At 37.6% G+C, this 25676-nt stretch overlaps 3 protein-coding genes across 3 annotated transcripts; all 3 read left to right on the top strand.

The window, feature by feature from the left end:
• Positions 1–1173: 1173 nt before the first annotated feature.
• zgc:172339 (uncharacterized protein LOC564384 homolog) lies at positions 1174–3071 on the top strand. Its single transcript, XM_007236056.4, has 2 exons — positions 1174–1842; positions 2455–3071. Exons 1-2 carry the CDS (start codon positions 1546–1548, stop codon positions 3046–3048), a joined length of 891 nt encoding a protein of 296 aa, XP_007236118.2. The 5' UTR covers positions 1174–1545; the 3' UTR covers positions 3049–3071.
• Positions 3072–7630: 4559 nt separating this feature from the next.
• LOC103030921 (endonuclease domain-containing 1 protein) lies at positions 7631–9071 on the top strand. Its single transcript, XM_007236054.4, has 2 exons — positions 7631–7924; positions 8370–9071. Exons 1-2 carry the CDS (start codon positions 7631–7633, stop codon positions 8976–8978), a joined length of 903 nt encoding a protein of 300 aa, XP_007236116.3. The 3' UTR covers positions 8979–9071.
• A 3921-nt stretch (positions 9072–12992) lies between these two features.
• LOC103031868 (endonuclease domain-containing 1 protein-like) lies at positions 12993–24705 on the top strand. Its single transcript, XM_007236057.3, has 3 exons — positions 12993–13287; positions 22398–22726; positions 23892–24705. Exons 1-3 carry the CDS (start codon positions 13000–13002, stop codon positions 24142–24144), a joined length of 870 nt encoding a protein of 289 aa, XP_007236119.3. The 5' UTR covers positions 12993–12999; the 3' UTR covers positions 24145–24705.
• Positions 24706–25676: the final 971 nt, after the last annotated feature.

The raw sequence follows: 25676 nt of genomic DNA, 5'->3' as shown, positions 1-25676 counted from the left end.
CGTTCTTCGGTTGGGTCTGTTCCTATAGGCGCAGACTTGGCTAGGGCACTAAGCAAAACAAACTTTTTAAAATAATAAATTAAAATAATATTTTTAATAATAAATGAACAATTAATTATGAGTATTACTTTTGTATTGAATTGTAATACATGTATTGTGTACAAAAATACACTTTACAAAATCCCAACACAATTCCATTTACATGATCGTATATCATTAGTTATTATTAACAAATACAAAAAAAATAACAATAATACAAAAAATGAGATCAAGGTACACAATATACGATTTTTTTTACAGTGGTTTCGACAGATTCTTGATTTAAAATAACAAATCCAGGGATCGCCTCGACGACGTCGGGAGCAGAGAAGCCTCTGATTGGCCTGCTTTCATTTATATACTATCCAGTTCCTGCTTACGTCCTAGGCTGTTTAAAAACACTAGGGTGCGTTCCAATCCACAAAGGCAGTGTGCTTGTATTTCCTGCGCACTAATCTTACTGTGATGTGATTATATGAGCTTGGCAAAGAAACTTCGCAGCAGCGGCTAGAATGATCACTAGTGTGACAAAAGTAACACCAGATTATGTGAATTTTGTAGCGTAGCGTTGATTAGACTGCTACAGAAAAATTTCATATAATTCATATCCAGATATAGACCACTTCATATCTCGAAAACGTAATTTCAATTATCTGTATGTCCTGTACATATGCAGTATTGACAATAAAACTACTTGACTTGACTGTGTCTTTTTACATGTTGAATTGCATTAAATATTTAATATAAAATCTAAAGTAGTAACATACTTTTCATTTTGGTTTTCAACTAATTTTAAAACAGTGTTTCCATGGCAATATGTTTCTAGTGCAACCAGATTTAGTAAATTGATATTTTGAAACTAAATAGTGTTAACTAAGGACTTTACACACAAACTTAAGAAGGAACTTACACAAAATTGGTGCAACCCAGCCCAGGAGATCATTCAAAAGTTGCATTTGAAAAAAGTGACATTAGATACTTGATACTTCTACTATTTATTAATATCCACTCTTTAGACAGTCATACATGGACCTTGCTAAATGTTTACAGTGAACTGACACTTTATCTTACTTTATTTTGCACAATAACACAATGCATATAATGTTTTTTTTTATTTTGCAGTTCATATTCTTTTATTTTTTGATTTATTTGTGGAGTTCATTTCAGTAAATTATTGTTAGACTATTATATCTGTAACAAGTTCTGTACATTAATATTAATAAAGAAGTCTATCCATCAATCCATCCATCCATCCATCCATCATGTAGTGCGTAAATTGGGACGCAGCCACTGCTTTGGGTTTTCTGATTACTCATTCATGTTTCTGGCGCCCCCTTTTGGTACATATAATACCACAGCCACCTGACAGACACACACTGCTGTAGTTGTGCTTATTTGCATGTCGTCCCAAAAAACTGTCCGGAGCGGAGGAGCCATGCGGGTCACGCTCCTTCAGCCGCAGATACTCCTCTGCTCGCGCCGCAGCACGCTGTTTGGGTGCAGGCAATGGCCGCGTGCGCGCTTCTCCTGCGGGTGCTTGCTGTGTTGGTGCTGGCGGCGGCGGCGCGCGCTGAGGTGCAGCAGGACTTCTCCCCGGAGTGCCGCCAGTTCATGTACATGGGGACCCCGCCGAGGGGGCTGGAGCACCACACCCTGAAGAAGATCTGTCAGCGGTACAACGGCCGGCCTCGGTACGTCACCCTGTACGACGTGGTGGATCACATCCCCGTGTACTCAGCCTACACCTTCAAGCGGTCAGACGGGTTCAAGAAGGTGGACGTGCCGTGGATGTACGAGCCGCAGGTGGGACAGAACACCCCCCCCCCCCCCCCCCATATACCTGCTGTGTTAGTAAACCATATGGTAGCTGCATTAATACTGCTGTTACATTATCTGGCATTTCCAGCTGAACAGAAATGCTCTCAAATTTGTGTACTTTATCTAACTGTCCGGTTGTTTAAACATATAACAAATATATAATATGTCTTATATATTAAAATTTTAATATTAAATAACTCTGAGAGTGTTGACACATTTGACACGTGACAAAAAGTGTTTATTTAAACAAAATGTAGCAAATTTACTATGTAACTAATAATAATGATAATATTCCTGCAAAAAAAATCCAGCTCAAGACCAGCTTCCAGAGAACACATACTATATGCTGGTCGAGAGCAAGTTAACAACCGAGGTATGTTTCTTCTGGATAAGCTGCTGGCCTTCAGCTGGATTTTTTTTAGCAGGGTGTAACATAAGCATTTGCAAAGCTTTCTATGTAGGTACGTAATAATAAACTTTTATAATAATAATATTAATAATATAATAACAATAAGTGACTAAGATGTGTCTGTCTGGGAATACTGGGGTTAATAACTGAATAATATTGTGTTGTGTTTTTTTTTCTTCATATTATAGCTCTCCACTGCTACAGGTTCAGGTGAAATGGAGCCATTTCCAACGGACAGCATCCACAAGAGCTTTGAGGATGCCCAGGCTGTGCTGGAGGATTACTCCAACACAGTCAGCTTCGAGAGAGGCCACCTGAACCCCGACGAGCACCAGGCTTACCCCGACGACAAAGCAGCTACGTACACACTCACCAACGTGGTGCCACAGGTCCGCCAGTTTAACATCGGCCCATGGAAGCAGCATGAGCACAACATCCGCCGCCGCCTCAACAACTACTGCCGTGGTACGGCCTACGTAGTGACCGGGGTCACGACCTCCGGCCGCATGATCCGCCGCCACAACATCAACCGGCTGGCCGTCCCCACGTACCTGTGGTCGGCCTACTGCTGCATCGACTACGACCACAACGCCCCGTACGAGCAAAGATCCAAGTTCCCGGCCTTTGCTTCTCGTGCACTAAACTCTAAGAAGAGCTCTGAGGTGTTTGAGTTCTCTGTGCAGGAGCTGGAGAACTTCCTGAAGAAGAACACCTTTGTGGATGAGAAGTTTCAGATCTTCTACGAAGACTGTGTTGTCAAGAATGAGGTCAAGACAAAATAAAACCTGCGTATATGAGAAAAACAGCAATGTAGTTAAATGTCTTGATTACAAAGTGTGCATAATTTCCACATTAATATAATATATTACATAAGGCCAGTTACGACTGAAAGTAATTTAGCTGAAGGACTGTGCTAATGGGATTAATATTTTATTATATGTGGGAATTATGTAATGAAGAAAGTCAGGAAAAATCAAGGCAGCATAACCATTTGTTTAAAAAGTTTGGAATCACTTGGTAATGTCAGTAACTGTTGCTTCCTATCTATTATTATAGAATTAATGTTACTATAGCTTTGTTCTGGATATATTTATTTTATTAAATCTTCATGCTGAATATTAATTTCTTAAGCATAGATCATGATAATCACATTATTGACTTGCCCTACATATCCTCATTCAATCTTGCTGCCCATTAAGTTTTTCTTAGCTAGGAGAGTTCATTAACGTAAAAGGGCTGGTATTTTCAAATCAAATTCGTTTAAATTTCATTTTATTTATTTAGGATCCAATTGTAATGTCTGAATATGTATAAAAGATAATTCCTCTAGCAAATGGTGTAATTTAATTATTATACTATATAAATGTATTATTGCCATACAATGCTCTTATAATAGAGATAATGTAATTTATCACAATTACTCCTGGGACCACTCCTAGGACTATCCTGACAGGTCTACTTCATTGTGGATACTATTTTTATTAGAATTTTATTCTGATTCTGGATATTACTTTCATTGTATTTTCATGTTGGTTGGTAATTGAAAATAGAAACTGGATTTTAAACTAAGATTACTTTCAATAATTTAATTTAATTTTCCATAATAATTTAATTAACATTTAAATCTGGACATTAATTTCACTTAAACTTCATTCTATATATTTATGTTATAAAAAAATTTACTCAGGCTGTTCTGTGGCATTTTCTAAGGTATTGATGTTGATAATTGATGACTGTTTCTTTGTTAAAACTTTTATTTTTTCTTATTTGGTAAAACTTTATATTTATTCCTATTCTTTTCTCTATAATAAAATGGGTTGATTAAGACACTCTGCAGTTTCATTTGAATTTCATGATATATCTACACATTTCCCTTTGCCTTGGTTGCATTAGGAACTCAGGTCTGGCCATATCTACTAATTTGTCAGTGTATTGTCAGTGGAGTACTATTTACCTTAACGCTACACTCACTGTCCACTGCACAGCATAGCTAATCTGTAACTGTTCTTTTACTCACTGGCCACTTTATTGGAAACACCTAAAATCCACATTGTACTTCCACTCACTGGCCACTTTATTAGAAACACCTAACATCAACCTTGTGCTTCTGCTTACTGGCCACTTTATTAGAAACACCTAAAATTTACTTTGTGCTTTCACTCACTGGCCACTTTATTAGAAACACCTACCATCTATTTTGTGCTTCTGCTTACTGGCCACTTTATTAGAAATACGTAATCTCTATCTTATGCTTCCATTCACTGGCCACTGTATTAGAAACACCTAAAACTTACTTTGTGCTTTTACTCACTGGCCACTTTATTAGAAACCCCTAAAACTTACTTTGTGCTTTTACTCACTGGCCACTTTATTAGAAACACCTATTGGCATCTACTTTGTGCTTCTGCTTACTGGCCACTTTATTAGAAACACCTAAAATCCACATTGTGCTTCCACTCACTGGCCACTTTATCAGAAACACCTAACGTCAACAACTCTGTGCTAACACTTACTGGACACTTTATTAAAAACACCTAACAAACTTCTTTGTGCTTTTATTGACTGGCCACTTTATTAGAAACACCTAGCATCATCTACTTTGTGTTTCCACTTACTGGTTACTTTATTAGAGACACCTAATGTCAACAACTCTGTGCTTACACTTACTGGACACTTTATTAGAAACACCTAACAAACTTCTTTGTGCTTTTATTGACTGGCCACTTTATTAGAAACACCTAGCATCATCTACTTTGTGCTTCCACTTACTGGACACTTTATTAGAAACACCTAACAAACTTCTTTGTGCTTTTATTGACTGGCCACTTTATTAGAAACACCTAACGTCAACAACTCTGTGCTTACACTTACTGGACACTTTATTAGAAACACCTAAAATCTACTTTTGTAGATTTCGGCCTCAATTAAATTCAGGAAACTTAGAAAACGATCATTTAACAAAGAGTCAGAGGGTGGCTAAACACATCCACAAATGGCCTATTGTGCACAGAAGACCAGTAGGGTGGAACTACTGGACCGAATATGTTTGATTACAACTTGGTCAGTAAGATATATTCCTGGAGACTGAATAACCTCTGTGCTTCTTTTGTCCCACATTCATCGCCTTATGGTTCCTTCGTGAGTGACTTATCTCAGCCCTGTTCCACTCCACGTCCCTGCTGTAAGATTACTTTGTTCTTTTCACCTCTATTGAACCAGTTTTACATTTTACAACACTCACATGTCATCCATGTAGATAGAGGAGACGAGCGGGGGAGGGGAGGCTGAAGTTGTAGGAAAATTTTACTCACAGCCACAGAGCAGAGTAAGTCTTGTGTTAAATATCAAATATACAGCATTTTATTCAATACAACTAAAATATATCAATCCATGGAATAAGACACCATTATGGACTCATCCCAAATGTGTTAATGAAAGCTTCACTGCCCATCCCAAAGAAACAAACATAAAGTGGAGCTTCACCACTCCGACTCATCCCAAATGTGTTAAGAGCGTTAGCTCTCTATCCTCTCCCAAATGTGTTAATTAGGGTTTCACCACTCCAATTCACCCCAAATGTTTTGAGTAGAGCTTTATTATTCCAACTTGTTCCAACTTATCTCCAACACTCTCCAACTTCTCTCAAATGTGTTAATTAAAGCTTTTAACTCATCCCAAAAATACACAGTGGATCTTCACCTCCCCAATTCATCTCAGTTGTTTTGAGAAGAGGCTTATCATTCCAACTCATCCCAAAGGAACTTAGTGGAACCTAACCACTCCATCTCATCCTAAATGTGTTAAGAGCTTCAGCATTCCAACTTCTCCCAAATGTTAATTAAAGCTTCAAACTCATCTCAAATGTTTTGAGTAGATCTACATTTCTCCAACTCATCCCAGAGGAACTTAGTGGAACCTAACCACTCAAACTTCTCCCAAATGTGTTAATTACAGCGTCTAACTCATCCCAAAGATTCACAGTGGAACTTTACTTCTCCAATTAACCCCAAACGTTTTGAGTAGAGCCTTATTATTCCAGCTTATCCCAAAGAAACTCAGTTGAACCTAACTACTCCAACTCATCTCAAATGTTCTCATCCCAAATACACTGATCCGGTTTCCATTTATTATAAGTGGTATGACAAAGTTTGGGCACCACTGATAATTTTAATGATATATGATTTTTCTTTATAAATCATTGGTTGTTTGATTCAGCTACATATATCACATAGCAGACAAAAACAGTGATATTTGAGAAGTGAAATTAAGTTTAAAGGATTTGCAGAAAGTGTGTAATAATTCCTTAAACTAAATTAGGCAGTTGCATACATTTGGGAACCCCAACAGAAAAATGACATCAATATTTAGTAGATCCTCCTTTTGCAGAAATAACAGACTTTAAATGCCTCCTATAGCTTCCAATGAGAGTCTGGCTTCTGGATGGAGATATTTTGGATCATTCTTCTTTATTAATCATTTCCAGTTCAAGCAGGTTTGATGATTTCTGAGCATGAACAGCCCACTTTAAATCCCACCACAGATTTTCATAATCTTCAGGTCTGGGGACTGAGAGGATCATTTCAGAATGTTGTACTTGTTCCTCTGCATGAATGTTTTAGTAGATTTTGAGAAGTGTTAAAGGTTGTTGTCTTGTTTAAGTATCAAGCCAATAGCACAACTTTAACGTTGTCACTGTTTGTTGAACATTGTTCTCAAGAATCTGCTGATATTGACTGGAATCCATGCGATTCTCAACTTTAACAAGATTCCCAATACCTGCACTGATCCCACAGCCCTACAGCATGATGGAACCCCCACCAAATTTTAATGTGGGTAGCAAGTGTTTGTTTTAGAATGCTTTGGTCTTATTCCTCCATGCATAAATAACCGCCCTCCAAATAACTCAATTTTAGTTTCATCAGTCCACATCACCTTATTACAAAATGAATCAAAATAATGCATGTGGATGTTCCTCTGTTTTTTGATTGAATAGACTTGGGGGCGTCTTTGTGTGTTAATCTTACAGATACACTAACACTGTACTGAAATATCTATGTATCTATTAGCTTCCTTTTTAGCTCCTTAGGTTTGCAGATCATTGAATTAGATTGCTAGTTTAGATAGTTTAGTTTATTTGAGTGTATTCACTTGTCTCTTTCTAAATACCAAGCATTTGACCAGTACCTTAAGTCTTAAAGGCAACTCTTTAGGATTCGTACCACTAGAGAGATGGGAGAAGGTTCCAGTTGCCTGTTTTGCTTATCAGCTCTCTACCATTCAAAGCAACTAGCTCAGGCTTCTTTTCACCAGCTCATTCAGTCTGGGCATCATCGCAGCTAGCGCCTCTGCCAGAGCCTCACCGAGATGAACCTCATTTTGAGCTTCGTGGCGCTTTTCTCTGTGATGGTAGCGGCCACAGGTACTGTGGTGGAAGATTTCAACCATGTGGAGAGGTGCAAAGACTCTCTGTACATGGGCACTCCGCCGAGAGGAATGACCAAACCACACATGAAGAAGATATGCCAGCGCTATGCTGACAAACCGCGCTATGTGACCCTGTATGATCCCAACACTCGCATCCCTGTTTACTCGGCGTACACCTTCAAGAAGACTGAGGGCGACCGGAGGGTTGACTATCCTTGGATGTATGAGCCCCAGGTAGGAACTTTTTCCTCAGAAACTGGAGGTCATTTGATTTTGACAGGTAAACAACAATTTAAAGGTAGCATTGACTAGCTATTAGTTAGTAATAACATGGCTAATTACATATGTTTTAAAATTACATTTACTTGCATTCTGTATTGACAGATTGTCTAGTCTAGTCTGTATTTAAGTCTTTTTTATTCATGTAAATCAACTTTGAATCCCATATTCTACTAAGAAACATAAATATAGGATAGATAGAATGTTTAGAATTCACAGTTTTCTTTAATGTAACTGTGCAATTCTAAATTAGCCATTCTTATTCTACTCTAATGCACTGTAAGTTGCTCCACACTTCAGAACCTAAACATTTGCATACAAGCTGACTTACGTTTGGGTAATGTTGATTACAACTGCTAACAATAGCTGAAGTAATGTATCCCTCTGGTGACTTTTCCAGCTTGCAGAGACAGATGGCAATGGAAACATGCTTCCCTTCCCTACCGGCTACCTGCACATGAAGTTTGAAGACAGCCAGGCCGTCCTCGAAGACTACTCTGACGTAGTTCTGTACGAGAGAGGTCATCTGAACCCAGATCAGCATCAGTCCGACCCCCACGACCGTGCCGCCACATACTCCCTCACCAACGTGGTGCCAGAAATCCGTGAGTTCAACATCGGGCCTTGGCGAGAACACGAGGAGCGCATCCGAGTCCGCCTCAACAACTACTGCCGTGGAATCGCATTCATTGTGACTGGCGTGACCCACCTGGGCAACATGATCCGCAGAAACAACCAAAAACGGGTGGGCATCCCAGAAGAAGTGTGGTCAGCATACTGCTGCACCGAGTACGACCGGAACGCACCTCACGATGTCAGAGTTCGCTTCCCCTCTCAAGCCTTTCTAGCCAAGAATGCCAAAGAGGGGAACGCCGTCCACGAAATGAGCGTGCAGGAACTGGAGATCTTCCTGGGCAAGAACAGAGACATGGGCGAGAACCTGCAGATCTTTTACGACAACTGCATCTCTCCATCGCCACTGCCTCTCTACCTGCACCACACCATATGAAGAGATGTGTCCTCACCACAAAGCATCGCTGTGCTATTGGTCTCAGCGGGCATGCTTGCTCTTTCTTTGGCGATGTTTGGCTCGTTTTTGTATTCTTCTGCATTGTTACATGTTAGAAATTAAGGGCGTTAATTTTTGGTCTGTGAGTGATTCTATTTGATTATGATAGTTTAGGAAAATTCTCAAATTCATGCACAATTTGAATGGAATAATGTTTTTAGGAAAAAAGTCAGCAAATTAAATCGCAAATTTCAAATATTATTTATTTTGGTGAAATACTTTAAATAGGCAAATTTGGCTGGAGGAACAGGTAACATAATAACAAACACACACACACACACGCACATATATATAGAGAGAGATTTAACTTTTTGGTGGGGATTACATTTAGATGTTTACTAATAATGCAGTTAATTATAAGCAAATTACAATATGTTTTGTCTGAATTACTACTTGAAATTTGTTACTATGGTGTAATTTCATTAATATATATTGGTCAATTATTCTGTCTTCTGTGGTGTGAAACTTTTCCTGGTTTATTTTAACAGACACCTTACACTAACGTATACCTTATTCTTTTCTCTACTATGTATATCTGAATAATTTTGTGTGATTTATTTTAATTTATAAAATTATTGATGAATTAATTCAAACAGATTGTCCAGGTGTGAACAGACATGTACTACTGTACTACACTACAGGCCGTTATCTCCACACGCTGGCCTACATAAACGTGGCCTCTTCATCTCCAGTGAATTCTGCATAATGACCGCCATTTGCCTACACTCGCAACGGCACAGTGACTTTTACACCTCGACACAGCAGCTGTCAGCTTTAATGTGAGCCTCATTTGAAGATGTGCTGTAAGAACTGTTCTGTCTATGATGTAAATTAAATTCACTGTTACAGTCAATAAAATAAAGAGTCACGCGTACAAGTTTTACTGTCATTATTCAACGTTCATTAAACCTTGCTTTTAAGACAAAGATAATGTCACAATCCTTGGCCACTCATAAATACTTCCCCTTTGCTCCACCATGCAGCTGTTTAATGGGAAACTGTAGTCCAGTATGGAGCCAAATGAGGGACAAATTTTTTGTCAATTTGAAAAAAAGTATGGAAAATCAAAAAGGATAGGTATTAGGCTTAAACTTAAAAAAAAAAAAACACAAAAATATATGTTTAAAAAAATTAAGTGTATCAAATGTTTTTTTTAGCTTATATATAATTTTTGATTGAATTCGGAAACTGTTTTAAACAAATTTTGTTTTATTTTTGTTTGAAAAATATACGAAAGTAAAAATAAAAAAATAAAACATTTTCAAAACAATTTACAAATTAAAAAAAAAATTATATATAAGCTGAAAAAACATTTGATTCCCCTTTTTTATTATAAATATACATATTTTTTGTGTTTTTTTTTAAGTTCAAGCTTAATCCTTAAACCTGAAAACTTGAGTTTAAAGCTTTCCACACTTTTTTCAAATTGACAAAACTTTTGTCCCTGATTTGGCTCCATACTGGACTACAGTTTCTCATTGAATTAAAAATTATATATACACTAAAAAAAACATTTGATGCATTTTTTATTTTTATTTTGAATATATTTTTGTATTTTTCAAAGATCAAGGTTAATACATAAACTTTCAGTTTCCATACTTTTTTCAAATTGACAAAACTTTGGCTCCATAGTCCAGCTGCTGATGCACAGTTTTTGTACTATAATTTAAAAATTAACTTTACTTAACAGTGATATTTTCTGTAAACTTAATGCTCAATTCCATTTCTATTTTTTACCCCTACCCCTTGTTTTGAAGTTTTACCCCTCCTCCTGTAACAGTTACAAGGGACAATCCTCCCCCTAAGAACTGGTACAACCCTTCATACACCCAATACAGATGTATGGCAGTGGAGTGCCAAAGTTCAGCAACCTAGCTTCTGGTTAACTAGCTAAGTTTAAGGTATCATATGTCTTCCACCTTGTAGCCTCTCCCTTTTCACCATTTAAGGTGGAACAGGAAAGTTAGCTAACTAGCTACAAAGAAAATACTAACAATTTTGTATGTGTGCTATGAAGAAAATGGCTAATAAACTAATAAACAGATTTCAGTCATTTCAACAACTCATTTTAATGCTCTACTTACTAAAAATTTGTGGTTTAAATCAGTCTCTGGCTCATAATAACAGTTTATGGGGCGAGTCAAGTCAGGCCTATTATTTGGGCCTGATATAAGCTCTATTTCAAGCAGAAGGTGCTAACTTCTAAACTGTGTATCAGATCCAGAGGTAAATACTGTAACTGGAAATAAAAGCTGATTTTTGCTCTTCTGTGTCAAATTCATCTTTTGTGTCAAACCCAAATGTTTTTAGTTTACATCAGAAACAAGGGGATTGGCCTCACTGTTGCAATATGTTTTGAACTGTATGTACTCCAGTAATACAATTAACATAGACGAATAAGATGAAACTGGATTAACTAAATAACAGATTTTGATTGCTACACCAATGAAGGTTATACACTCCGGTGTAAAATGGACTTTTGGTGTAGTAAAACATGATAAAAAGTACTTACCTTACGTTCCGAGATCCAGAAATTTTAACAGTTTGTCCAAACACCTTTCAGACTGGGTGACATAGGGCATAATTTGCCCCAATAAATTGCTTTTTCTACCGTTATCCAGCTCAAAGTAGCTCCACACCTCCTTACTAGAATCTGGAGAGCCCAACATTTTAAATGAGGCATTAATAACTTAAAAAGTGCACAAGAAGCTTATTAAAAAACACTGTTTGTATCCCAAAATCGCCAGAGGTGGAAAGTAATGAATTACATTTACTCAAGTTACTGTAATTGAGTAAATTTTATGAGTAATTTGTAATTTTTAAAGTAGTTTTTAAAATAGGTCATTTTACTTTTACTTTTACAAGTACATTTTGACACAATAATTTGCTTTGCTACATTGGAAAACTCCCCGTTACTGAAGAAAAAATAAAATGCTGGGGAAAAAAACAATTGTCTGAATTAAAAAAATAATAATTGGGCGGATGCGCCAGCGCAGGGATGTTCATGCGAGGCAATAACGTCCTCATGCAATACAAAATGTGCCCCGCCGGACAGAGGGGCCAGCTTTCAAAACTTCCACATCAAACCTGCGAAAGCATGTGGTGTAAGTATCTGCTTAAATGTAAAAAACATGTAAATAGCAGTTAAAGCAAAGCAATGGCAAGTTAAAAAATAATAATGAACTGTTAAACTATAAAAATACAGTTTATAGTCACCTATATTACCATAACTTTTTAACAGTAAAGAAAAAAAATGGATCATAGAAACCTATGCCACTAAAAATGTTTTATGGGGTGGTCTGAACAAATACTGCCTGAAAGATTTAAAATATTATGTGGAACAATAGTTCATTAAAAGCTATTTAATTTATGATTTGTTGTACTTTTTTACATCAAATAATTAAAAGTAACTATGTAACTTTTACTCAAAGTACATTTTAAATTGAGTACTTTTTACTTTTACTCGAGTAGATTTTTAGATGGATACTTTTACTTTTACTTGAGTAGAATTTTAGCAAAGTAAAGGTACTTTTACTTAATTACAAATTTTCAGTACTTTTTCCACCTCTGCATAACGCTAGCCAGCAGAGTAATGCCGGTGCTCGGAACTGAAGCGCACATGTTTTACTACACCAAAAGTCCATTTTACACTGGAGTTCTCCTAAGAGTACTGTTTGTGTATACAAATTTGTGGTGAGGGTTAGCTGGCGTAGGGGTTTCTAAGGGTTTCATCTGTTGGATTCCTCACTTCTGTAACTATATTATTATTAGAGGTTAAGTTGTCAGCATAATAAACCTTTTATTAGCAAAGACTCTTGAAAATGGTGTACTGGCAGGGCTGGAACTGGGAGGAGAGTGGTGACGTTGGCTTCACAGTTAAAGAGGAAGTTAAGGAGTTATCTCTCTGTGGAACAGTGCTGTGTAGAGAGAGGGTTGTTGAAGATAAAGTAACAGTGGAAGGATGGAAGGCTGGCTTCTGTACCTGCTGCTGTGTTGGCCTCTGGCCCAGGCCGGGGTGGTGCAGGATTTTAACCACGTGGAGAGGTGTAAAGACTCGCTGTACATGGGCACCCCACCCAGGGGCTACCTGAACCGAGCCAACAAGAAAATCTGCCAGCGTCTGCAGGACAGGCCGCGCTACGTGACCCTGTACGACCCCAATAGGCGCATGCCTCTCTACTCCGCATACACCTTCAAAAAGTCGGACGGGGAGAAGAGCGTGGACCAGCCGTGGATGTACGAACCACAGGTAGCAAACTGACTTCATTCAAATGTGTCCAATTTTGGTGCTACTACACAAGTACAAGATATGTACAATGTATATACATGTATATAGCATACAACTGTGTATCAGTTTCCTGTTAGACATGCTTGGGTACAACATGTTTAATGATTACATTCATTGACACTGTATTACGTTACAATTCAAACACTGCAGGAGATACTCCTGCTTCTGCTGTGCAGTTAAAATGCAAACGTGTGATAAGTGGATATGACAGGCAAGGGCGTAGAAGCGGGTTTGATATTGAGGGGGACACATCTGCTTATATGAATCAAAGCCTTATAGTCCTTATAGTCTCTTAGAACAACTTTTGTGGAATTACCTTTAATCACAAACAAACCATTCTTTCCTGTACTTCTGTTTATTATAACTTACATCCAAGTAAAGGTCACTTTACAACCTAAACATGTTACTCCACTTTACATTAACTGTTGTTAGTAAAAAATATGCGTGCAATGTCAGAATTAAATACATATATGAAAAAAAACATCACCTAATGTTTAAAATAATATAATAGATGTTATTATTATTATTATTATTATTATGTATTGGCATGTAAATTCTATTGTGTATTTGTATATTAACATTTACGCCACCTTTTTTTGACTAAAAGTACTTCTTATAAGGATTTTAACAGGTAAACTCAATAAATGTAAATACACTCAATAAAGTGTTTATTAGCTGATGAGCTGGATCCGGTGAAAAAACACACATTTTTAGTGCAGTGATCAGGGATAAGAAACTGCTTTAAATTACCAACATAAAGTATTGTACTGAAATCTATCCACTACATCCAGCTTCTAGCTAACTAGTTGAGGTAGCTAAAATAATTTTTTCTTCATTATAATTTACAGTAATCCTGCAATCCTAGTTAAGTAACAGTGACTATCGCAAGCTCACAGAGGGTATGATCAGAAATGAGCTCCGTTACCTTTCTTTGTATATCCAGATATGTTTTAACGTCAGCTCGCTGCACCCCACTGCTGAATCTAAAAAAGAAAACTTTACAAATCCTCCACAGCGAGGGGGGGCTTCCCCACTCTCATCAGCGCTCCACAAAACCAGCGAGCTGATTGGCTGTTTCTATTAAGAGGGGGGACTTTCTTTCTGAACCGGCTCTGTGATTGGCGCCAAGAGATTTCCCATTTACACAGCATTCTGTATACTCATTAAAAACACAGCTAAGCTGAGAGAAACGATTGGCTCCTGGCGGCGCCCCTGTTCGGTGGTATCATTTTTGGGGGGGACAAATCCACCTGTTTCTGATATTGGGTGGGACATGTCCATCCCCCCCGGTTCCTACGCCTATGATGACAGGAACAAGTTGTGATATCCAAAATATATGCTCTACAGACCAAAAGAACAGAACAATTTAATGAAATATGTTTTTATTTACATGTACACTGGTGCTTGAAAATGTGTGAACCCTTTAGATGTTTCTATATTTCTGCATAAATATGACTAAAAAAACATCATCAGAGTTTCACATAAGTCCTAAAAGTAGATAAAGAAAACACATTTAAATAAATTAGAACATAATAATCAAACGGCTTTTAAAATATTTTTAAAGTCTTTATACATCTACATAGGTTTTATATATTCAGGAGTATAGCAGCAGTGCCACTAAATATTATACTATCATTTATATATATATTTATTGAGGAAAATGATCCAATATTACATACTTCTGAGTGTCAAAAGTATGTAGACTTTGCTTTTAGTTTTCAACACCTGCAAATAAATAATTCTGATATCTGTTGATCAGTTCTGCACACCAGCTTGAACTGGTGAACAGCTCCAACTCAGAACAGCTCCAACTCATTAACTGCTTGCTTTAGGTCCTTCCACAACATTCTGACTGGATTAAAGTCAGGACTTTGACTTGGCCATTCCAAAACATTAACTTTATTGTTCTTGAACAATTCTTTAATAAAACGACTTGTGTACTTATGGTCACTGTCTTCATTGTTCCATCAATGAAAGAAAGCCTTCCTGGCCCAGATGCAGCAAAACAGGCCCAAACCATGATGCTACCACTACTTTGTTTCACAGATGGGATAAGGTTCTTATGCCAGAATGCAGTGTTTTTCTTTCTCCAAACATAACACTATTCATTTAAACCAAAACGTCCTTGGTTTAATGTTTTTTTGGTTTAATCTTTCCAAAAAGCATTCCTCCAATACCCTTCTGACTTTGTCCACGTGATCTTTAGCAAACTGCATACAAGCAGAAATGTTCTTTTTGGAGAGCAGTGGCTTTTTCCTTGCAATCCTGCCCTGCTTCCCATTGCTGTTCAGTGTTGCTAATGTTAATGTTAAAGTTCTGATGGTGGACTTTAACATTAGAATTAACATTAGCCCATGTGAGAGAGGCCTTCAGTTGCTTTGGAGTTACCCTGGAATCTTTGTTGGCCAACCCCTTTTAAGGAGGGTAACATTATCCACAATAAACAAATTATAATAATATATTATAATAATATGTGTGTCTCATTTGTTGAATTGGGTATTCTTGATCTATTTTTTAGGACTGATGATGTTTTATCTGATATTTATGCAGAAATATAGAAAAACTCCAAAGGGATCACAAATTTTCAAGCACCACTGTGTTGTATGTATATTGCTAACATGTAAAGTGATGAACTGACTGCCACTTTCTTAGGCACCCAAGTAGTCATTTGACAGACTGCCTAAAAATGTTCTTGCCTGGGTCCAGCAGCTTTGACACAATGCCCCGAGAATTACTGGTTCTAATCCGAGTCATGCAGCCTGCCATCATTATCCAGGGTCTGAAGAACAATTTTTGGCCTATTTTCTCCCCAGAAAGTTTAGAAAATGTAATTTTCTTATGTTTGTGTTTGGTCTAGCAGAAGGGGGAGGGCCCAACAAATATAGAAGCATTTAGTCTGTTTTGCACAGACTCTGACTGCAAATTTGACAACAAAGCAGACATGTCTGGCTTTATTTCTTTACAGCAGAAGGGAGTGGAACCCCAATGTTTATCTCAAGCTGGACATATAATGATATTTTATTGTGTTGTAATACATTTACTTATTGTATGTGCACAGTATAATATCCTGTTTAATTGGATGATGTGCATAAAAATATTAATAAGTCAAAAAAACTATGCATGAAAAGCACTTAAATAGCAGACTTGCTATTAATAAATATTGTGTATTGTGAAAAAGTCTTTAAATAATGTTATATAGTGGTATAGTGGTATAGTGGGGTTTTTTTTACATTTTTTTTACCAATCCAGCTCTATAAGTAAGTGATTATGTACACCAGGTGTAGTGGCCTTTTCTGTTCATATAGATGTCAGAACTGTATCATAAATATCCGAAATATATTGTGATATACAGTGGTGTAAAAAAGCATTTGCACCCCTACAGGTTTCTTTTGTTTTTGCTTTTTTGTCATACTGATATTTTTTAGAACAAACAAACAAAATAAGACAAAGATAAGTAATATGAGTAAATATAAAAAGCACTTGATAATGATATAAAAAGTATCCAAACCAATCCAGCCCTGTGAGAAAAAGTGTTTGGAATCAAGCTTTACTGATAGCTGGACATAAGTGGCTCCACTCATTTTTGCAGATTTGTATAATTTTGACATATTGGAGCATGAACTGCCTGTTTAAGATCATCCCCTAGCAAAACTTTATTTTGTTGATAAAAAGCAGAATTCCCGCTTTCACCTATTACAACAAGTTGTCCAGACCCTGAAGCAGCAAAGCAGCTCCAGATCATCACACTACCACCACCATGTTTTACATTCAGTATGATGTTATGTTTAATAATAATTATTTGTTAGTTTTACACCAGATGATACGGGACACACACCTTCTAAAAAGTTTTACTTATTTCACATCAATCCAAAGAATATTTACCCAAAGATGTTGTTTTGGCAAATGTGAGATAGATGGATGAAACATTAATACTGACTTTAGATGTTGTTCTGGGTTCTTTTGGGACCTCCTGGATGAGTTGTCCATGCCCTTTTGGAATAATTTCGGTAGGCCTGTCACTCCTGGGAAGGTTCACCAGTGTTCCATGTTTTCTCCATTTTTGAATAATAGCTCTCCCTGTGGTCTGCTGTAAAGCCCAAAGCCTTAGAAATTACTTTGAAACTATAGATGTCAATTACTTTGTTTTATAATCTGTTTTGATTCATTTCTTCAGACTGCAGCATAATGTGTTGCCTTTTAGCTGCTTCATGTTGTCAGACAGGTTCTTTTTTTAAGTGATTCCTCAATCCTGATAGTAATCAGGGCTGGTTGTGTTTGTGAAATTGAACTCAGCTTTTTAAAAAGTGTGATTAATCTTTATTAATTTATGAGGCGGGCAAACACTTTTTCACAAAGGGCTAGATTGGTCTGGATAGTTTTTTGAAATCATTATTTAAAAAGAGCTTTTTTTTATTTATTCAGGCTATTTTTATACAAAAATGCAAAAACAAAAGAAATCTGAAGGCGCAAATACTTTTTTTTTTACACCACTGTACTTTTTTTTTCCTTACTGTCCAGCCCCATGTTTATAGAGTAAACAGTCATTGGTGCAAGACTAAGTGTATTTCAATCTTGAAATAAATTTTACACATAAAGGTGTAAGACTAAATAATATTTTAATAATCAATTATTTTTATAATCAACACTAATGTGCAGTGTTTGTTTAGATTTTTAATTCTGATTCAATTTTCACATACGCTATGGAACATTTAGTGGTGAGTAAAAAGTGGGTTGTGAGTCGTAAAAGGAAAAAAAGCCCAGTCCTAGGTTTCTCTGGCATGTAAGACCTTTAGTCCTGACCCATTCACAGAACTTGTGCTATAAAACATTATAGTGTGTTTTAAACTTGTAACTCTTTTTTCTTTTTTTATCATTTTATTTCTAATTTTTCCCATTTTCTCCCCAATTTCCACGGCCAATTACCCAACCCACTCATTAGGACTCCCCCTATCGCTAGTGATGCCCCAACACACCAGGAGGGTGAAGACTAACATGTGCTTCCTCCAGTACATGTGAAGTCAGCCACCGCTTCTTTTCGAGCTGCTGCTGATGCAGCATTGCCGAGCAGCCAGCGCTAACGCTCGGAGGAAAGCGCAGCTACTTGGTTCCGATACATCAGCTCACAGACGCCCTGTGCTGCAGACATCACCCTAAGAGTGATGTGGGGAGAGAGCGCCATCTACCCAGCCAGAGGGAGCAGGGCCAATTTTGCTCCCTCTGAGAGCCGGAAGCTTGATGGCAAAGCTGCATGAGCGGGGGTTCAAACCTGCGACCTCCCGCTCATCGTGGCAGCTTTAGACCGCTGGACCACTCAGCGCCCAACTTGTAACTAAAATGTTGTAAACCTAATCTAAGGGAAATAAGAGTATTACAACAAAACTTTTATAATTATAATTATAAACAATTATAATTTTGATTCTGTTAAATAAAAATGAACTTAAGTCATTAGTCACTAGCCTGTCTTCTTTAATAGGCTAGAAGTTCCTGTGGGTTCTGCTCTTATACAGAAGCTATGTCTAAAAGTTTGTAGACACCTGCTTATCAACGTTTCTTCAGAAATCAAGAGTGACAAGAGAGCACTGTTATCTAAGAGGCAATAAAACCAGTCACCTTTTCATCTTCTTCTGTTCCCCTGAGTGTGTTTGTCATTATTGCTTTTGAGCTAGCGCTATATGTTTAAACACGCAATATTGCAGCCATCAATAATGCTAATAAGCAGTGAGAAACTGCAGGGTGGGCGTGAGAGCGAGAGGGCAGAGAGAAAGAGACAGAGTGAAACTCATTCATTCTGCCTGAGTTTATTAGCTTTGCAGCAGCAGCATTTTCATCCTCATTTGTATTTCTGTTAGATTAGATTAGCACAGCGCCGCATGAAAGGCACCTTTGAGAAATGTCATAGTAAGGCATCCAATCTCACTCACTCTGACAGCTGTGCATGCAGAATGGGACTGAACTCATCTCCAGCTGTCACCAATGGTGAATTATGGTTTGGACCAAACCTGAAATTTCACCAAGAGACCATGTCAATGTGTGTGTTGGTCAATACCCTATACTGATCTGGTACTGAGGTGAAATTAATAATGCATATGCCTCACTTAAACATTACTTTACTAATTTGTGAACTTGTGTAAAACAAAATATAACAAGTTAACACTTATCCTTACTTATCTTAAGTTTATTTAACTGAACAAAATTTTATACTTGCTCTGTTCCACGCATTGCAAAAGAGACGAGGCGCTCCAGTCCAGCAGAGAGCAGCATTTTAGAGTGCAGAACGAGACCTTAATAAATTTATATATTTTAATAAATGTGACCTATTGATAAGAAACGAACGCTAACATATGAAATTTAGAATTATTGATGGGCAGCACGAGACGTGTGGACGTAGTGGCAATGTGCTTTGATGCTTTTTTTAAATATGAAACATATAAAAGTCAATTTCAGTAGAATAATACCAAAAAGAAATAAAATAAATATATGTTCAGTCGAAGTGCATTTCTTTTTTCATTTTTTATGTTTCAAAACTGCAGGATGTAAGAGAGAATGAGTGAGAATGAGCATCTGTCAGATTCTCAAACAGCAGAATGCATATAAATGTTATATTAAGCTACAATTATTATGTTTTTGTACTGATCATAAATATATATACTTATAAATGTCAGAAAAAATATTAATAATTCTTTTAATAATTCTTAATTTGATTTCTCACTGACAGTTAAAGACAAGCCAAAGACACTACACAGCTTAGATAGGGTAAGTCTAGCTGTTTGCTATAGTGTATAAATTATGTCAGGAGGTTATTTTGAACCTGAGTTATAAAGCATAGAGTAGCAGGTTAGCTGTAATGCTAACAGCCCACTTCAGATGGGTAAAAGCCATGATGGTAAAGGTATGTGTCCACTTGTTATTTCGCTTTTGACACATCCTACTAATTTTAATGGAGAGAGGCTGCTTGTCGTAGTGCATGGTTTAACTTATTGAACTATTGAACTAGCCAGATAGGGAAGAGTAGGCTGATATGTCACACACATACAAGCGTCACACACAGAAGAGAAGCTGAAAACTGTGGATGGTAAAAAAAAAAAAAAGATAATTATAATGATAATTATGTTGCATTATTTGCATAAAAAAAATGACAAAGACATACACACAAGTTAGGCTAACAGAAAAGTGCTTGTAGGCTCGTACCGTATCAGGCACAGCAGTCAGTCTCGGCTGGGTTAGAGACGGATAGGTGTAATGCTAACTGTTCTGAGCTGGATTTCTTGCTGATAGTTGATGACAGGTTAATGGAAACATGGTAATATATAGGAATCATGTCTGTTACTCTGAATCTAAAATACTGGCATGTAGCTGCCCACAGTATAGGCATTGGGTTTAGTGAATAGATCAGTCTTATGGATCGGTCTAATCACATTTCTGAACAATGACAAGCAATAATCAGCTGTATATCCTCCATCACAAGTGAAGACACAACACAAGGAACGTAAAGAGTAGCACACACCTCCTCCGACACTTGTAAAGTCAGCCACCGCCTCTTTTCCAACTGCTGCTGATGCAGCATTGCCGAGTATCCTCACAGCGCACTCGGAGGAAAGCGCAGTGACTCGGTTCTGATACATTAGCTCACAGACGTTTTGTGCTGACCGACATCACCTTAGGAGTGATGAGAGTGTGAGTGTGCCACCTACCCACCCAGAAAGAGCAAGGCCAACTGTGCTTTCTCGGAGCTCCGGCAGCTGATGACAAGCTGCATGACCAGGATTCGAACCAGCGATCTCCCGATCATAGTGGCAGCTGTTCTTACTGCTGGAACAGATGACAAGCAATCATTTTTATAATGAACTGCAATGGCAGAACAAATAAAACAAATAACGAAATATACCACTTAAAATATTTTTTTCCTGATTACTTCATTTACACGCCATTTTACTTGACTTACTATCTTTATCTTTGACAGTGTTGTGTAAACTATGATTTTTCAAATTAATGTTTAATTTCATGATGTATCTTAATATTAAACTCCTTAATTACGGCAACTTTTAGACTCTTTTGCCCATTTTTCTGCGCTAGAAATGCGCACCCTCTCCGCTTTTAGGCTCTTTGCCCCGTTTTTCTGTGCTAGAAATGCGCACTCTCTCCGCTTTTAGACACTTTTGCACCGTTTTTCTGCGCTAGAAATGCACACTCTCTCCGCTTTTAGACTCTTTGGCCCGTTTTTCTGCGCTAGAAATGCGCACTCTCTCCGCTTTTAGGCTCTTTGCCCCGTTTTTCTGCGCTAGAAATGCGCACTCTCTCCGCTTTTAGACTCTTTGGCCCGATTTTCTGCGCTAGAAATGTGCACTCTCTCCGCTTTTAGGCTCTTTGCCCCGTTTTTCTGCACTAGAAATGCGCACTCTCTCCACTTTTAGACTCTTTGGCCCGTTTTTCTGTGCTAGAAATGCACACTCTCTCCGCTTGTAGACTCTTTGGCCCGTTTTTCTGCGCTAGAAATGCGCACTCTCTCCGATTTTAGACTCTTTGCCCCGTTTTTCTGCGCTAGAAATGCGCACTCTCTCCACTTTTAGACTCTTTGGCCCGTTTTTCTGCGCTAGAAATGCGCACCCTCTCCGCTTTTAGACTCTTTGGCCCGTTTTTCTGCGCTAGAAATGCACACTCTCTCCGCTTTTAGGCTCTTTGCCCCGCATTTCTGTGCTAGAAATGCGCACCCTCTCCGCTTTTGGACACTTTTGCACCGTTTTTCTGCGCTATAAATGCACACCCTCTCCGCTTTTAGACTCTTTGGCCCGTTTTTCTGCGCTAGAAATGCGCACCCTCTCCGCTTTTTTGACTCTTTGGCCCGTTTCTGACACCTAGCGTTCACACTTTAAATCTCACATTATAAAAACCTGCTTAACAGTGGACCAACTTTCATTCTATTTCTAAAATACCTCGCGGGTCGCTCCAAAAAAGGAAACAGGCCGCAAATGGCCCGCGGGCCGTAGTTTGGACACCACAGGAAACACTGCAAACATTTGTACTTCATTTACACTTTTATCTCATCATACCTCTCTCTCTCTTTCTCTTCCTAGCTGGCCTCAAGTCTGGGCAGCAGCAACATGGAGCCGTTCTCTCAGTTTGGAAATATTCAGAGGCTGATGGACTCTCAGGCCACTCTGGAAGACTATGCAGATGTGGTCCAGTACGAGAGAGGTCACCTGAACCCTGACCAGCACCAGGCCGACCCCGTGGACAAAGCAGCCACCTTTGCTCTCACCAACATTGTCCCTCAGTTCAGGGAGTTTAACATAGGTCCGTGGGCACAGCACGAAGAACGAATCAGACAGCGGCTAAACAACTACTGTCGTGGAACAGCCTACCTGGTGACTGGCACCACCACCGCTGGTAACATGATTCGCAGGTAAGAGCTTATAGTTTATGTTCCTTGAAAAGTATCATATTCTTGAAGATAAGAACAGCTAGCCAGCTCAAGGTGGATAAGCTATTTAAGCTGTTGACTAGCATAGAATATATTTTTCTTTAAATTTGATGGTTTAGCTGGTTAACAAGCTCGATCAAACTTACCAAACTAGACTACTAGCACCCCCAAGCTTGACCAAGCTGGTTCACCTGCATGACCAAGCATTTAGTAACATTTTGCTAAATGTTTTTTTAGAATTATTTTTAATCTTACATGCATTCATACCTTTACTTGGTTTCTCTGGTCCGAATCAGTTAATTAGTTTATTTGGAGCGTTTTCCCCATGTTTTTTTTTTTTTTTCACACAGATAAAAAACTCAAACGCACTAAAATGCTCCCCAAAAAAGCAGACAAGCATGTTGTCTACTTGCTGTCTGGTGTAGGAACAAGAAAGTAAAGGGGCCATTTCACAGAATGGGTGCCAGTTGCTTGTTGTAAAAACATTTTTTTAAACTCTGAAATCTAACACATATATTTATTCATTCAAAATATGCACTAGTCAATCTCAGGCAGCTTTACTTATTATTTACAAGTAGGTTACACCTTTTTCTCAGTCCTGTTACTAAAACTCATGTGACATTTAAAAAGCATTTTTTAGAGCAAGTCCACTAGTTCTTTTGATTTTATCAAGAAAGTGGTGATTTTAAGGAAATGGTTGACTGCAAGTTTGAAAAATGTATATTTATGACAAAAAAAATCACTACATATGCATGCAGATTGTATTTTAATTGTTTAATTGTAATATGCAAAGTTATTTTTATTTTATCAAGAACACCCACACCTGAAATAGATCAGATGTATGATTATGCAATTGATTAAAAATAATAGATAAAAAAGGGGTTTACATTAACTAATATTGACATTAATAAATCAATAAACCAGGAGACAATACTCACTACTGTTACTGCCACTCATTCCTGTTACTGGTACTGACCAAGCTGACCAAGACCAGTTCCTCTCATCAGCGACTGAAGTAAAAACAGTTCAATAATCTACACTGGTTTATCAAGAGAGCTGATGCCTTTAGCTAGAAGGGGGGTGATCTACTAGAAGGCACATGCCTAAAATTAAACTGATGTTGATTATCTCTTTGATTATTGTGTAGGAACAACAACAACCGGGTGGGCATACCTGAGTACATGTGGACGGCATACTGCTGTACTGATTACGACCACAATGCCCCCTACCTGGAGCGCTACCGGTTCCCAGCCTTTGGAGCCTATGGCCTGAACGACCGAGTCAACAACGCTGTGGTGGAAGTGCCTCTCAAAACCCTGGAGAAGTTCCTTAAGGATCGAATGGAAGTGGACAAGAACTTCCAGATTTTCTACAGTGACTGTGTTTCTGATGAAATGTAGCTTTAAGTATGTTTATATAAATATATAGGGGTTGAACAATGAAACTGAAACACCTGTCATTTTAGTGTGGGAGGTTTCATGCCTAAATTGGAGCAGCCTGGTGGCCAATCTTCATTAATTGCACATTGCACCAGTAAGAGCAGAGTGTGAAGGTTCAATCAGCAGGGTAAGAGCACAGTTCTGCTCAAAATATTGCCATGCACACAACATTATGGGTGACATACCAGAGTTCAAAAGGACAAGAGGACAAATGTAGGTGCACGTCTTGCTGGCGCATCTGTGACCAAGACAGCAAGTCTTTGTGATGCATCAAGAGCCACGGTATCCAGGGTGATGTCAGCATACCACCAAGAAGGATGAACCACATCCAACAGGATTAACTGTGGACACAGGAGGAAGCTGTCTGAAAGGGATGTTCGGGTGCTAACCCGGATTGTATCCAAAAAACATAGAACCATGGCTGCCCAAATCACAGCAGAATTCAATGTGCCCCTCAGCTCTCCTGTTTCCACCAGAACTGTCCGTCGGGACAAAAATTATTGTGGTCTAAAACCAGGTGTTTCAATTGTTCATTGTTCATTGTTCAACTCCTGTATATATATATATATATATATATATATATATATATATATATATATATATATATATATATATATACACACACAAGTACTATGCTATATAATAAGACATATAAAAACAATTAGAAAATGCTGTAACACTAGCCTACATATATATATATATATATATATATATATATATATATATATATATATATATATGCAAGTACTGTGCTATATAATAAGACATATAAAAACAATTATAACACTAGCCTATATATTGAGATATGTTAAGTTATAATTAAATATAATTCCATGTGCTTTAAATACATTTATTTTCAATATCTTTATTTAATTTCATTAATTTGCATGAGCATATAGCAATGAGGAATGTAATCAACTTTCTCTCAGTTTAATTTTAGTTTAAAGTTATTTTAATTTTAATTCCATTTATTCAAAGTCAGATGTCAGCACTGAGAATGACATCACGCTTGAGTTCAGGGTGTTTCAATAAAACATTCAGATAATTGTACAAAAGCTAAAGGCTAGAATTTCCAAAGTGAATCATTTACCAGTGTTTTATTAGGAATCCAATGAAAAAAATGTAATAATCAGAAATGTTCATATTTTAGTGTTCGAGATGTAAGCAGTTATTCACATTTGCTGTGAAATTTAAATTGTGGTTCTTTGCAGAGAAACATTCTATCTCAGTTCTTTACACTGGTATTCTTAGTATCTGTGGGTTGCCATTACCACCCCATTAGGGACATACACTTCCATTTAAACTTTTCTAAGCTTTGTTTTGTACAAAATATTGACCCTGGTAAAATAGTGGTCATTTTTCCTTAAGAGATTGCTTTGCCATACAAAACTGTGAATGTACCCCACAATCATGAAACTATTGTGAAACAGTGTCCTGGGCAGTATTCATAATGATTGGATCTAATAACTTTCTATAAATCACACATATCCAGA

Source organism: Astyanax mexicanus, chromosome 20, assembly GCF_023375975.1.
Source record: "Astyanax mexicanus isolate ESR-SI-001 chromosome 20, AstMex3_surface, whole genome shotgun sequence".
NCBI classification, from domain to species: domain Eukaryota; kingdom Metazoa; phylum Chordata; class Actinopteri; order Characiformes; family Acestrorhamphidae; genus Astyanax; species Astyanax mexicanus.
Note: the sequence above shows the minus strand (reverse complement) of the source record. Positions and strands in the feature narration are given on the sequence as shown.

Coding starts and splice junctions, on each gene's coding strand:
- zgc:172339 (XM_007236056.4), top strand. CDS start 1,546: ATGGCCGCGTGCGCGCTTCTCCTGCGGGTGCTTGCTGTGTTGGTGCTG. Junction 1,843..2,454: donor CGTGGATGTACGAGCCGCAG/GTGGGACAGAAC, acceptor TTCATATTATAG/CTCTCCACTGCTACAGGTTC.
- LOC103031868 (XM_007236057.3), top strand. CDS start 13,000: ATGGAAGGCTGGCTTCTGTACCTGCTGCTGTGTTGGCCTCTGGCCCAG. Junction 13,288..22,397: donor CGTGGATGTACGAACCACAG/GTAGCAAACTGA, acceptor TTCTCTTCCTAG/CTGGCCTCAAGTCTGGGCAG. Junction 22,727..23,891: donor GCTGGTAACATGATTCGCAG/GTAAGAGCTTAT, acceptor ATTATTGTGTAG/GAACAACAACAACCGGGTGG.
- LOC103030921 (XM_007236054.4), top strand. CDS start 7,631: ATGAACCTCATTTTGAGCTTCGTGGCGCTTTTCTCTGTGATGGTAGCG. Junction 7,925..8,369: donor CTTGGATGTATGAGCCCCAG/GTAGGAACTTTT, acceptor TGACTTTTCCAG/CTTGCAGAGACAGATGGCAA.